This window comes from Cinclus cinclus, chromosome 7 (assembly GCF_963662255.1).
Source record: "Cinclus cinclus chromosome 7, bCinCin1.1, whole genome shotgun sequence".
In the NCBI taxonomy this organism is placed as follows: Eukaryota; Metazoa; Chordata; class Aves; order Passeriformes; family Cinclidae; genus Cinclus; species Cinclus cinclus.
Window position 1 is genome coordinate 27,871,463 of NC_085052.1, and position 13,408 is coordinate 27,884,870.

The window sequence follows — 13,408 nt, forward strand, 5'->3', positions numbered from 1 at the left end:
TTACCCCCTACCATGGGCAGGGACACCTTCCACTATCCCAGGCTGCTCCAAGTCCCATCCAACCTGGCCTTGGACACTGCCAGGGATCCAGGGACAGCCCCAGCTTCTCTGGGCACCCTGTGCCAGGGCCTGCCCACCCTCCCAGGGAACAATTCCTTCCCAAAATACTGTCTAACCTTGCCCTCCTCCAGCTTAAAGCCATTGTCCCTTCCCCTGTCACTCCACATCTTCACGAAAAGTCCCTCCCTACAAAATGCCTTTTTTTTTTAATATATTTTGCACCAAACCCTTCAAATTATCAGAAAGTCACAAAGAACACTACCCAGATTTGTGCAATTAGTTTTGCTATGAAAAATAGTAAAGGGAAACTTAGAAGGATTAAAAAAAAAACACTGAAAAATGAGCTAAGCTGAAGTTTTTGACTTGTGGAAGTGAAACTTCTATTATGAACAAAACAGAAGCACACTGAGCTTTATAATAGTTCAGCTGGCAGGACCCCAACAATTTTTATGGAACAAAAAGTCTGAGGAGTCAAGAAATTTTTGCAAAGAGTAAAATCTCTTAACAGTAGTAAAATAAGACAATAGTAAAATCCATTGTTTCTATGTAAGAAGTTAAGAAAATCAAATGTAAACACCAGAAACTTTCATCCAGCACCATTATGTAGAATAAAAAACTCTCATTTCCTTGGTTTTATTTTCTTCCTGGAAGTTTTTTTCAAAATTTCCTGTGATTTTGCAGTAACCAATTTTTGCACTGTATTATTTGGAATTAAATCAAAGGCTTGGCCACTTCTCAAGAAACACAATTAGGCTGCATTGACCAAATGGTCACAGAGAGAAGAGATAGCAGGCAACACCAGAAACCCTGGTTTAAGTTAAGACCAGCTGGGTGATTGAATTAAATGTTCAAATGAAGGAGGCTCAAGTTATTTAACACTCTGTGTTCCCCTCTGGGACAGAACAATTGCCTTCAAACAGCTCTGCTTACAAATAAGGTGTGAAATTATCCCATGGGCAGGATATGTGTGAAATTATCCCCTGGCCAGCAGGTCAAATCATTAACTCCTGTCCCTTTAGATACCCTGTTAAAAGGGACAAATAATTCAAATACTTCATGTTGCATCAATATTTCTGGCAAAATCATCAGTATCTTATAAATCAAAGACTAAAACAAGATATTCTGGTACAGAACCAAAAAATGTCTGATGTGGCAGGGGCTGCCCAGGAAGGTTTGGAGTCCCCATCCCTGTCCAAGGAAGGGCTGGATGTGGCACTCAGTGCCCTGGGCTGGTGACAAGTTGGGGATCAATACCAGGTTTAGAGGTCCTTTCCAGTCTAAGTAATTCTGGGATTCTATGGTCTCCCACTCTGAACATTTAAAGATGCCTGAGAGTTTACAATTCCTTGAACTTAAACACTGTTAAGATGTTCCTGAAATGAGAAGTCATCATAGAGCACCACTAAATTCACAAAAGGGAACTGAAATGATATTGGAGGCAAACACAGACTCACACCACAACCCCCTTCTTGTGCAAATCAGTTTTTCAGGAAAATTCAGACTAGACCTGAGCCTTTAATTGCAGAGAAATCCCATTTCTCTCTAATACAATTTAAGAACACCATTTCTCTCCTTTTTTCCTTCCCTACCTCCTTGGCTCTTCCCATTTGCAGTCATGTTTAGCAATGCGCAGCAGGGTAATTTGGCATTATTTAAACATTTGATTTCTGCCTACATATATATCAGCTGTTCATCTCCCTGCCAATGTAAAACTCACCATGCCTCAATATACTGTCTAATAAATACTGCAAAGCATAGAGGGTTTTTTCCCTTTACTGTTTTTTCCAACCTAACCCAAAAGTTTTCTTTTCACCATGTTAAAAAAAAAAAAAAAAGAAAAAATAAAAAGGAAAATTATTGTTTTCCAACAGAAATTCTCCAGAAGAGATGAAAGAGAAAGTGTTTGTCTAGGAGTGATCACACCTGGGCATTCAAAAATTACAGCAATGTTTGTGGAAAAGGTGTGGGGGGAAGAGTTTGGTTTGGGGTTTTTTTGGGAGATTTTGGGGTTTGCAGTTCAAATCCCCAGATATTACCTCACCATGGGCATTCCATGTAAAATCCCAGAGTTTCCATGAGCTTCAGTCACAAAAAGCCCTGCCTGTGTTTAATGACAGACAACAGCTGAGCAGTGATGATGCCCTAATGTGAACATGATCACTGCAGAATGAACGCATGAAACTGAGCTGGGGGAGTTCAGCCCTTAGGATTATTGCCCATACACAGGAGATGGCTCCCATTGCACAAACAGCACAGATCATGGAATCCCTGAGGTTGGGAAAGCCCTGCAGGGTCACCGAGCCCCAGCTGGGATCCCCACCTTGTCCCCAGCCCAGAGCACTGAGTGCCACATCCAGCCCTTCCTTGGACACCTCCAGGGATGGGCACTCCAAAGCTCCCTGGGCAGCCCCTGCCAAGGCCTGAGCACCCTTTCCATGGAGAAATTCCTCCTGCTGTCCAACCTGAGCCTCCCCTGGCACAGCTTGAGGCCGTTTCCCCTTGTCCTGTCCCTGTTCCCTGGAGCACAGCCCGACCCCCCCTGGCTGTCCCCTCCTGTCAGGGAGTTGTGCAGAGCCGCAAGGTCCCCCCTGAGCCTCCTTTTCTCCAGCCTGAGCCCCTTTCCCAGCTCCCTCAGCCCCTCCTGGGGCTCCAGCCCCTGCCCCAGCTCCGTTCCCTTCCCTGGACACGCTCCAGCCCCTCCAGGGCTCTCTCTGGCCAGGAGAGCCCAGAACTCGACACAGATCGTGCTGCCCTGGGCAGGAACTCCTGCTCCTGCAGAATTCCATACTGTCCAGAGGCTCTGGAAAACCCAGACCCCTGTTTAAAGCCTTCTGAAGGAAGAGTCCATAATCACGATCCACAAGGAAGTTCCAAAGCACTTGAAGTCATTCAGAGCACACAGAGCCTGTGCCCTGACGGACAGATCCCTGAGTCTGTTCTTGTTATGTCAAAATCAGATCCTACAAATATCAAGTTTTGATCAAGCTTCAGTTCCTGTGCCTTGTTTTAGACAGCTACTTCTCATTAAAAAAAAGCAAAACCAAAAAAAAAAAAAAAAAAAAAAACCAAAAAAAGATTAAAACCACATTAAGAGGGAGACAGTTTCTATCACAGTTTATCTGTCCACATGTGACAGTCTCTCGTAAGGATTCAGAAAGTAATTCTTAGTGGTAGACTGAGACAAGAAGAAATAAGAAGGGAGATTGGAAAGTAACATGACAGGGGCAGCAGGTAAATGAGGGATTTCTGACCTTCCATGTCAGCAAGACACAGGAATTCTGTGCTTCCAAACTGTTGCTACAAATACAGTATTTCCAATAAAAACTGAAACTGAGCAGGCAAGGTAAACTACCGGTGGAGTATGAGATGAAAGACATGACACCGAGGCAGATTTTAAATCCTGCCAGTGGTCGTATCTCTCAGTTCTTTGAGAGTCAATTTAATTGAACTATTGCCCCTCAAACAAAATTTCAAAGCCTGATTTCCTCCAAAGTTAAAATATTTACATTTCAGGGCTTCCTAGTTAAGAAACAGAGTCCATTTCTATGAACTGCCTTAGTTCTAAAATTTAGTGGCCCAGCTAAGCTGCCACTGTGTTTCTGCTGAAGTCAAAACCAGAAAGGAAAGGTTGTGCCATTCCAAGTCCTCCTGCTGCTTAGAATGGATACAAAACTTCTTCATGACTGAAGAATAAACCAGAAAGTTCATGACTGAAGAACTGCAGGGGCTCTGCTCACACACAGTGGTTGATTTTTAAGAGTTCAGCCCTAAAATTATCATTGGAGTTAGAGCTGCATGTCCTGAAGTGTGAGCGACTCTTCTGGACGGGACACAAGGTGTTCTAAGGCACTTTGACGGGGGTTTCTGCTTTTCCTGCATCAGGAGTTCCCTTCCCAGGTGTAAGTAGCACCTTTAGGAACCCAGCTCTTGGAGGAAAATAACCAGCTCAGTTCTCACAGCCCTTCCCCACCAAGGGATGGCTCAGGAATGTTAAATCCTAAGGGAATCAAAGAGCATCAATGTTTGATAGCCTAAAATCCAGACAATCCAATACATGGGTAGGAGAATCACAGGACCCCAGGATGGCTCAGGCTGGAGGGAGCTCCGTGGGCATCTGGTGTCACGTCCGTGCTCCAGCAGGGCCATCCCAGAGCCCAGGGCACAGCATTGTGTGCACACAGCTCTGGAACAGCCCCAGGGAGGAGAGCCCAGAGCCTCTGTGGGCAATCTGTTCAGGGCTGGGCAGTGCCCAGGGAAGAAGTTGTGCCTCCTGTGCAGGGGGAATTGCTGGGCTCAGTCCCTGCCCGTGGCTCTGGTGCCATTGCTGGGCCCCCGCAGCAGAGCCCGGGCCCTGCTCGGAGCCCTCCCTGCACACAGGGACACCCAGGGCTGAGGGCCCCTCTCAGCTGGGGCTCCTCTCCAGGCTGGACAGCCCCAGCTCCCTCAGCCTTTCCTGGGCATCGAGATGCTCCAGGCCCTTCCTCATCTTGGTAGCAGAAAAATACCTGGGAGTCCAGTGCCTGGAAGAGGCTCATTCCTACCCAGATCACAGAGTCTTGTGGTTCAAAGGCTGTTGGGATCTGGGAGTTCCTCCTTCTCTAGAAGCAGCTTCCTGCCTCACCCCTCCCAGCACAGACACAGGGAGACCCCAGGATAATCTGTCCCTTCTAACAGGGCTAAAATCTGCACATTCACTGAGGTGAACCTCGTTTCAGTGCCCCCATTTCATGAATAACTCACCTTTCACCACAGGGAAGTTCATCTGCTGTTGCCTCAAAGTGCTGCTGGTGGCACTTAAAGACACTTTGAAGAACTGAACTCTACAGGGGAACTTAATGGCTCCACTACAACTCAACAACATCAATGAGAGCTCTTTTCCCTGTAGGATCGACAGTACAGCTCCCAACCAAACGCAGCAAGTCCCCTTAAAACACACAAATGACTCCTGTTCCCAAGAACAGACACTTTCCCTCAGGCAAGAACCTGGTGGCATTCCTCTCCTCTCCTCTCCTCTCCTCTCCTCTCCTCTCCTCTCCTCTCCTCTCCTCTCCTCTCCTCTCCTCTCCTCTCCTCTCCTCTCCTCTCCTCTCCTCTCCTCTCCTCTCCTCTCCTCTCCTCTCCTCTCCTCATTGAGCTCCACATTCTCAAATATGCATTCTCCCCAGTTAATTTCCTGCCAAACAGTAATAGATCAAGATCTGAAACAATTTTCTTTCTAAAATAGCCTCTTAAGGTGATTTGTGAGGCACCTCAGTGATTGAATTTTTGTAGCAGAAGATTGTTAGACTGAATAAAGACATTAACTAATAGAGGGGGCCTTGAAAAACAGGTGAAGGGGTTTGTGGCTGAACAGTCCTGGTGGCACAAGTGAACAGTGGTGTTTTTTCACAGGAAGAAAAAAGTCTTACTTAAAAAGTCACCCTCATTCGGGGTAGTGGCAAAGACCATTTCAATGTTTTTTATAACATTCTGATAAAAAAATACCCATCTGCTTAACACTTAGGAAATGAAATCCATATTTGGATGAGAAAATCTTCTGATTAGCCTCAGTTTTGTGAAATTTTCTTTCAGAATAAAACAAAACCACTGAGCCAGCAGCAAGATCCATATTCCACAGTGCAGGTGTCCATGGCTCATCTCTTGTTCCACAGTCAAGCAGAAAGGAAGGAAAAGGAAGGAAATGAGTCTGAAACCAGAAGATTGGAAAAACTACAGCGATAAGTCCAAATAGAGATGAAAAAAAACAACATTAAATAATCAAGAGACCATTCCTTCTTAGCCATACATCCCAAGAGAAATAAGTCCAACATCCTGTTTCTCCTCTGGGATAAACAAGTATTATTCCTCAAGTGAGTCAGAAGGGATGACTTCACGGAACAACTCCAGGAGATTTCTGGAGTTGAGGCTTCCTGAAATCCTCATCCCCAGCATTATGGCTGGACTCGCTGCTCTTGAAGGTCTTTTCCAGCCAAAAGGATCCTGTGGTTCCATAGGCTCCACGCCAAACTCAGGTGGGACTCAAGTATTGCCATTTCTGGTGTGTGACAGGGTGGTGTAACAGGTCCCTGGGTCAGGGGAATGTGGGGCACAGGTGACATCAAGCCCAGCCCGAATTTACAAGATAACAAAAGAACCAGGATGGGCTCATCTCTCAGCAGATGAATTCAGGATTTTTGCCACTCTTCTTCATTTACAGACATAAATCTTTAGGAGAAATATAAGGACCTTCAGGTGTTCTTTTCATTCATGTATAAAAAAGTGTAAAATAACTTTAGGTTAAAAGCAGCCTTCCCAAAATCTTCAAAAACCCTTCAAAGATTCCATGGTATGAAACAGATCCCACAACTCACAGCCCCATCACACTACTTCTGAAAACCCCAAGAACAGATCCACAGCAAATTTTGTGTCTGGATCTTCACATTTCCTTTTGTTTTTTAAAAGGGATCAGAATTATTTTTGCCTTCTATTCATCTTCTAGGAGTTAAGAATAAATTATTTGTGCCTCCTCCCAAGCTTATATTTGCATTTTCATGAAAGGTATGGACTCAGTGCTGGGCAATTAAATATGTTAATTGGCAAATAATTGTTGCTAGATTGGTTTGGTCTGGCTTAAAAGTGCGGAGAGTATTGAATTCAGCAGCCTTCTTTGCTGGCCAAAAATTGCTGCTATTTTTCTTTTCTTTGAACAACAGACATTGGATTAGGGAGGGGAAAAAAAAGGAAAAATTTGACCCTGTGTTTCCACCTTCCTCCTCCCTGATTCCTTTAGCCTCAGAGTTTGCCTCTGAATTCAATAGAGCAGCACTGGAAAAATAAAAGAGATTTCAGCTGACCTAATTTCACGCATTGCACAGCTACAAGTGTCATTTCTACTTTTAGTTAAGCTAAAAGATTATGAAAAAAAATCAAACCTTTGCAGCATTTCTCCTGTTTGGAAGAAGAGATGACAGCAGGAATTGTAAAACCAGATCTCTTCCTTTCAGAAAACCAAACCAAAAGTACACACAATATTCCCCATCCATGCTTAAACCTAACATTTATTCTGGTGCACCATAGGATTGAACACAAGGATTACAGGATGAAAGAACTGAAATTAAACACTGAATGGACCCATCAACAGTAAATTAGGATTGATGGCATGACTCTGTAACAGAAAGTATTGAGGTTTTTAATAATTAGAGGGGTGGGTTTGAATACAAAGGGACTGCAGTAGATGGGAAGTGCTTGAATTTCATCAGGAGCAGATGGGATCCTGGGGAAACTTCCTACTGAAGTCTAGGAAAAAAACAGCCTGACCAAGGCACTCGTGGATGAAGTTACTTAGGTACATCATTAATTGCTCTGGCTGGGGAGGATTTGGTGACATGAGAGGTCAAATAAAACATGAGAACCAGAGAAATTATGAGCTAATGAAGCAAAACGCAGCAAGAGGGGCAAGAAACTGAGTCAACATCCACAGCTCCCACCAGGAAAATGGAGGATTGGCATGCAAAGAAACAGCCCATAATTTCTGCCAGAGCCTGATTTTTTATTTATTTGTATTTATTATTCTGCTATTAAGAGAACTACACTGGTAGGAAATAGCAATTGCTAGAATAACACATCTTTTCTATGTTGTATTTTAGGTAACAAATTCTGTTCCTGCACATCTAAACTCCTCCAGGCCCAGGCCTTAACACAGTTTTGTATTTAGCTGTAAGAAATATATTTCCAAGCAAATATTCCTGTAAGCATTGCCTCATTAGCTGGGTGCCATTTGCTGAGTCACCAGTCCCCCACCTTGGCTTAAATCCATTTCCAGCTCATTTTTTCTCCATTACACCACTGTGAAATTTATCCAAAATGCTTTTAGCTACATTTACCCTTTCTTGAGCACAGTGCAGGGGAGGAAATCAGTTCAGTTTATATCAGGGTGCTGCATGTTCCTCAAGAAACAGCATTTCTAAACTGTTCCGCAGGAAAAAACAACAAGAATTTTGGCTAGAGGCAGCAAATTTATACTCACTATAACAAAGCTGCCCTGTTCAGGCCATAGAAGAGAACATTACCAAGGATAAAATCAAGCATTGGTTCTGTGATAAATAAATTGGCATGAGCCAGGCTAAAAAAAATCCATCCAAAAATTATGTTTAAAACCCTTTGAAGTAAGGGAGTTGCTGTATTTACTGTCACAGGACACTGCCATTAAAGCGTGGTGGCCCTTCCCTTCTTCTAAATCACCTGGAGGAAAAAGGATTCTGAACAATCTTAGGATAAGGACACAGAGCTGAGAATTTGTCTTATGAGTACAAAGGAACAGAAATGGAAAACTGAGCTATCCCCTTTTCTTTCCCTTTTTCTCCTTCAGGAGATTGAATTGTTGCTGTCCTGTCTGGGGCCATCTGTGTTTTGCACACTGCACCATCAAACCTAACTAGAAATGGCTCCTCAACCAAAAATCCCCATTTTATTCTCCTCAAAGACGCCTTTTTGGTGAGATGTGATGCTGCCAGCATGAGCACAAATAAAAATCCCACTGAAAAGTACTGCCTTTTTTTTTTTAGCCTCCCCTAAGGGCTCTCCACACCCCCCACTGTCCCATGGTCCTGTTTTGCTTCCCACAACTATTCCCACTGCTCTCCCATGTCCTCCCACACTGTTGGACATGCCAGAGGCCATCCCACTGCCTCTCTTCTACTCAGTCCAGCATTTTCCTCCTCCAACCACCACCACCAAGGTCAACCTTCAGCTGCATTAATAGCCCCACTCCTCCACTTCAATAAATTATTAAAATCCAGCTAATTGTACCCCAGCACAGAGCAAATATGTGAAATATGAGCAGCTCGTCGACTTCAGTGTCAGGAGTGACAGAGATTATGACAGGGTGTAAAAATGGAGAAAATTAGATTAGCTTTCTTGTACATTATGGGCATTAAATATAATGCAGGGCTGGGCTGGGGGATGGAAGGGAATAAAAGGACATTTGGAGAGCAATTAGGAGAGCAAGAAACAGAGACTTTTGACTTGCTAGCAAAAAACAAAGCATAATTCAAAAGCAGGATTGAAGACTTCCCATGAAAGCAAAATTACTTTACTTCCTAACTGACAAAATAGAGGTTTCTAAACCAAAATCCAGATGCCAAAGTCATAAATTTGTCCAATTACAGCTCTACCCACATGGAATGCCGTGGATAATGAGCAACTTCATTACAGACATTCTGAAACCACACTGTTTCCATTTATCCCACTCATTATTCCCAAGAGTATTCAGGAACAACTCTGACAGACTTTGCCCTTCAGTGCTGTTAAGTTGTTCAAGGAAATAAACCCTAATCAGTTATCCAGGGCTGTAATTTTAATTACCAGAGATCACTGGCAGGACACGTTTCTGGTGTCTTTTAATTAAATCCAACCAAGATGCTCTGAGGAGGACCACGAACTACTGGTGCCATGTTTCAGGGTTCCTGAAGTATTGTTTCTCTAGAAAATCCTCACTGTGAATTTTTTTCCCCAAGTTTTTGGTCATTAACAATTCTCTCAAGCTCCTGCTCCAACCATAACTGCTGATTTACAAAGTAAAGTTTACGGTTAAAGCTTGCACAATGAATAAGACAAAACCAATTTTATGCTCGAGTCCAACACTGAATAATCATAACTTAAGATTTTATCTCGCCTGGTAAACCAACAGCTTCAGAAAATGCAATCATCAGTAGATGCTGAGGCCACGAAACACAAAACACACTCAGACCCTTCTTTCTTGTAACTTCTTTTCCTACCAAACTACTTCTTCAAGTAGTAATTCTGGGGGAGGGGGGTGGGAAAGCATTCCAATGAAATTCCAGAGGCATCCCAGCCCTCCCACAGCTCCACCCCTTCAGCCAAATCCTTACCTTCATCATTCTGAGCCAGAGCCCATGCCAGGACAGCAGCAAGTGCTATCCCCACTGTGAACCATTTCCAGAGACAAAGCTGCTGGACCATTTTCCGTCAAACTTCACTCAAGGCAGAGCTGGAAAAGAGGGATTTGACACATTTATTACTCAACCTGCACAAATCTGAGCCTCTACACTCTTTCACAGGTAATACATAGGAGTTATGCAGTCTCTAAGAGTATGACATTTCTTCAGTCACAAAGAATAAATAAAATAAGGAAGGAGAGGATCATTAACATTAATCAAGATGTGTGTACTCATTAACTCGATAACTGCATGCACAGCCCTCCAGCTCAAGAAAATGCAAGGTTCTGGCTTAAACCAGGTCTGATTTCTATGATTTCCCTGCAATAAAGAATTTATGTTATCCTTCCTGCTTTCAGGTACTTGGGAGAAGCAACTGTAGCAGAGAAATTGCTCTGGTTAAAATGAGGGTTCACTGCAAAAGGCCAGAATGACCTGGGATTCAAAGGCATTGCCTAGGAAAAATGGGAATGATCCCTGAGGTTGGCCTTCTTTAAGGACACAGGTTTGTTGGGCTGTGTCCAGGAAAATGAGAGAAACACCACCAGCACCAGGCCAAAAAAAACCCCACAACCAACAAAGTAAAATTAAAAAACAAACAAAGAAAAACAAACAACAACAAATGTGCAAAACAAACAAACAAACAACCCCAAAAAATAAAAATAAACCCCCAAGCAAAACCAAAACCCAAACCAAAACCCCACAACCCTCCCCCTTCCCTCCCCCTCTAGACCCCCAAACCAAACAAAAAACACACAAACAAACAAAAACTACCCAAACATACAAAAAATCCCCCACTAAAATCCTCAGGACAGGTCTGGCTGAACTCCAGAGCATACCTAGAGAATGAAACATTAGAAAGTTTAAAAAAGCTCTGGTTCATGGTTCCAATAAAAACAATTAGCACAATTCTGCAGCCCAGAATTGAAATATTTTAAAATATTCCTTCAAATTTAAAAAGCTTGAAAATAAATAACAGTGACAAGAGCACGGAATGAAGAGATTTTCAGCAATATAAACCAAGTTAATGTATAAAAAAAACCGAGCTGCATTTATTAAAAAATCAAACAAACTTGCAAATAATTTCAAGGAAAACCTGTGCGGTTTTTCCCACAGGAGAAGGAGGACAGGTAATAAACCTGAGTGGCTCATATTTACTCAAGTATTTAAAGTTCCTAGGTGGTTGACAATATATATATATATTTAGTTTGCTTGCAAGGCAGCTCACATGGGCGGAATCTCCAGGACATCGGAGGTTTTTCCCAAATTCCATGATTCTATCCTGTGATTTATGAGGCTCCCTCACACCCAGCACAACTCCTTTCCCCTTGGTAAAAGCCATGGATTGCAGGTGACTTTATTGGATTTTAACACCAACATTCTGGAGAAATAAAGGGCAGCAGCAAAATCATTTCAAATTCTACACCACATATGTTGGTCCACTTCTCATCCGGGGTTTAAGGATGGAGAGAGGCCTTTCCAAGCTCCACCATTCCACTCAAGTTGGACTCTTCCTAAGCTGTCCAGCAGCAGGAGGTTGGTGCAGGCTGCAACAGGCAGCAATTCCAGGTTGAACTTCAGCTGGCCATCCCAGCACAGATCTCATGGCACTGCTCATTTCCATTTCAGACCCATGTTTGTCTTGACAGAGCAGCTCCAGCTCACAGAACCCAGGAATTCAAGCCACGTCAAGCACCCTCCTACCCTTTCCTTGCCCTTCTACAGCTGTTTCTGTCCAAATTCCAGCAGGGAATTGTGGAGTCACAGAATTCTTAAGGTTGGATAAGACCATTGAGGTCATTAAGTCCAACCATGGTCACCATTAAGCCCTGTTCTCAAATGTCACATTTAAACATGCCACCACTGCTCTGGGGAAGCCCCTTCCAGTGCTTCACAAACGTTTCCATGAAGAACCTTCCCCTAATATCCGACCTAAACCTCCCCCAGCACAATTTGAGGCTGTTTCCTCTCATCCTCTCACCTATTCCCTGAGAGAAGAGACCCAGCTCCCCTCTCCTCACTATCTGCTTCTTTCAGGGAATGGTAGGGAACAACCTCAGAGAGGAAAGAACAGCTCAAATGGGAATTTTTGGCAAAACAGAAAGTTAGAGACAGCTCAAAGGAGAATTCCAGACTCTTCCCAAAGGAACTATTATCCCCACATAAGAGGAGACTGGAATTGCTCAAAAGGGACTTTTCCCTCCCTTCTCCTTCCCAAAATGCTCATTTAGTTACTGTCATCCAAATTTCCACTTAGCCCGTTCAAAAGTCATTCTGGAATGTGTAACAGCACCTTCAGAAAAAGAAAAATACTTTTACCATTATATATTCCTGCTGACTACTTGGAAATCAAGGCTGTTTCCACATTATCCAAATAGATTCCAATTAATCATCATTATCAAACCTCCTGGGAATTTTGGGGATGGGAACTTCTCACTGTTTCAACACTATTTTCTCCCATGTTAACAAAAGTTCCTGAAGGAAGTGGGCTCAGCTGCTTTTCCACTTTAAGCTGTGTTGTTCCATTAAAGTGGTATTTGCCTCCAACCTTTTACACCTTGAATCCCAGAATACAGAAGTTCAGGAGACTCCTGGTCAGGTCTCCTCAGTCAGAGACTCCTGACTTCAGGTCAGTCTAAGGAATATCCCATCCAACCACAGATTTTAGGTGTTATCAGACCTAAAGAGAAGTGCACGAACTCACTTCTGAGGTCTCTGATATTTGATTTTACAACCTTGAAAAACAAAATAAATCCAGCTTTCCAATCACAATGTTCTATTTTAGAAAGTTATTCAGAGCTCAGCTGACACCCTTGAGTGGAGTCTTCTCCTGAGAGATTTTTAGGACAGAATCTTGACAGATTTATTTTTGATTCTGATGAAATGTCAAGTTAAACCACAAGGATAGCAATACTGCTGCTCCCAGAATAAGCAGCCCTGTATGTAACTGAACTACAACAGAAGAAAAATCCCATTTTGTCCCTTCAATTTTTACCAGAAAAAAAAAGAAAAAAATACAACCCCCCCACCCCCCCCCAAAAAAAAAAAAAAACAAAACAAAACTACCCCAACAAAACAACCCCCCCAAAAAACCACAAACAAACAAAGCTCCCAAAAACCAGGAGTATAAAGTACAGAAAATAAAGCCATTATGTTCAAATGATTCTGCTAACTTGAAAATAGCTCAGAACAAATCACCATTTACCACAAAGTGCCAAAAGGTTGACAACCTCTAAGAAATGAGGTTGAACTCCAGACAGGGCAAGGAACAACTATGAATTGATGACAGAAGGAAGATCTGTAATGTAAAAGCACACAAAATGTCTACAAGATTAACTATTTTCCTGAAAAATATTCTAATTTTAAATTTTAAGAGATTATGAAGGTAAATTAAAAACAAAACCCATCTAAAT

At 42.9% G+C, this 13,408-nt stretch overlaps 1 protein-coding gene across 5 annotated transcripts in view; it reads right to left on the minus strand.

Moving 5' to 3' along the window:
- The window catches only part of PCDH15 (protocadherin related 15), a 264,399-nt gene extending 254,379 nt beyond the window's left edge, over positions 1-10,020 (minus strand). For all 5 annotated transcript variants that reach the window (XM_062496847.1, XM_062496842.1, XM_062496846.1 and 2 more), the window contains exon 1: positions 9,930-10,020. In XM_062496847.1, coding sequence (XP_062352831.1) covers positions 9,930-10,020 — 91 coding nt within the window. The remainder of the gene's footprint in view (positions 1-9,929) is intronic.
- Positions 10,021-13,408: the final 3,388 nt, after the last annotated feature.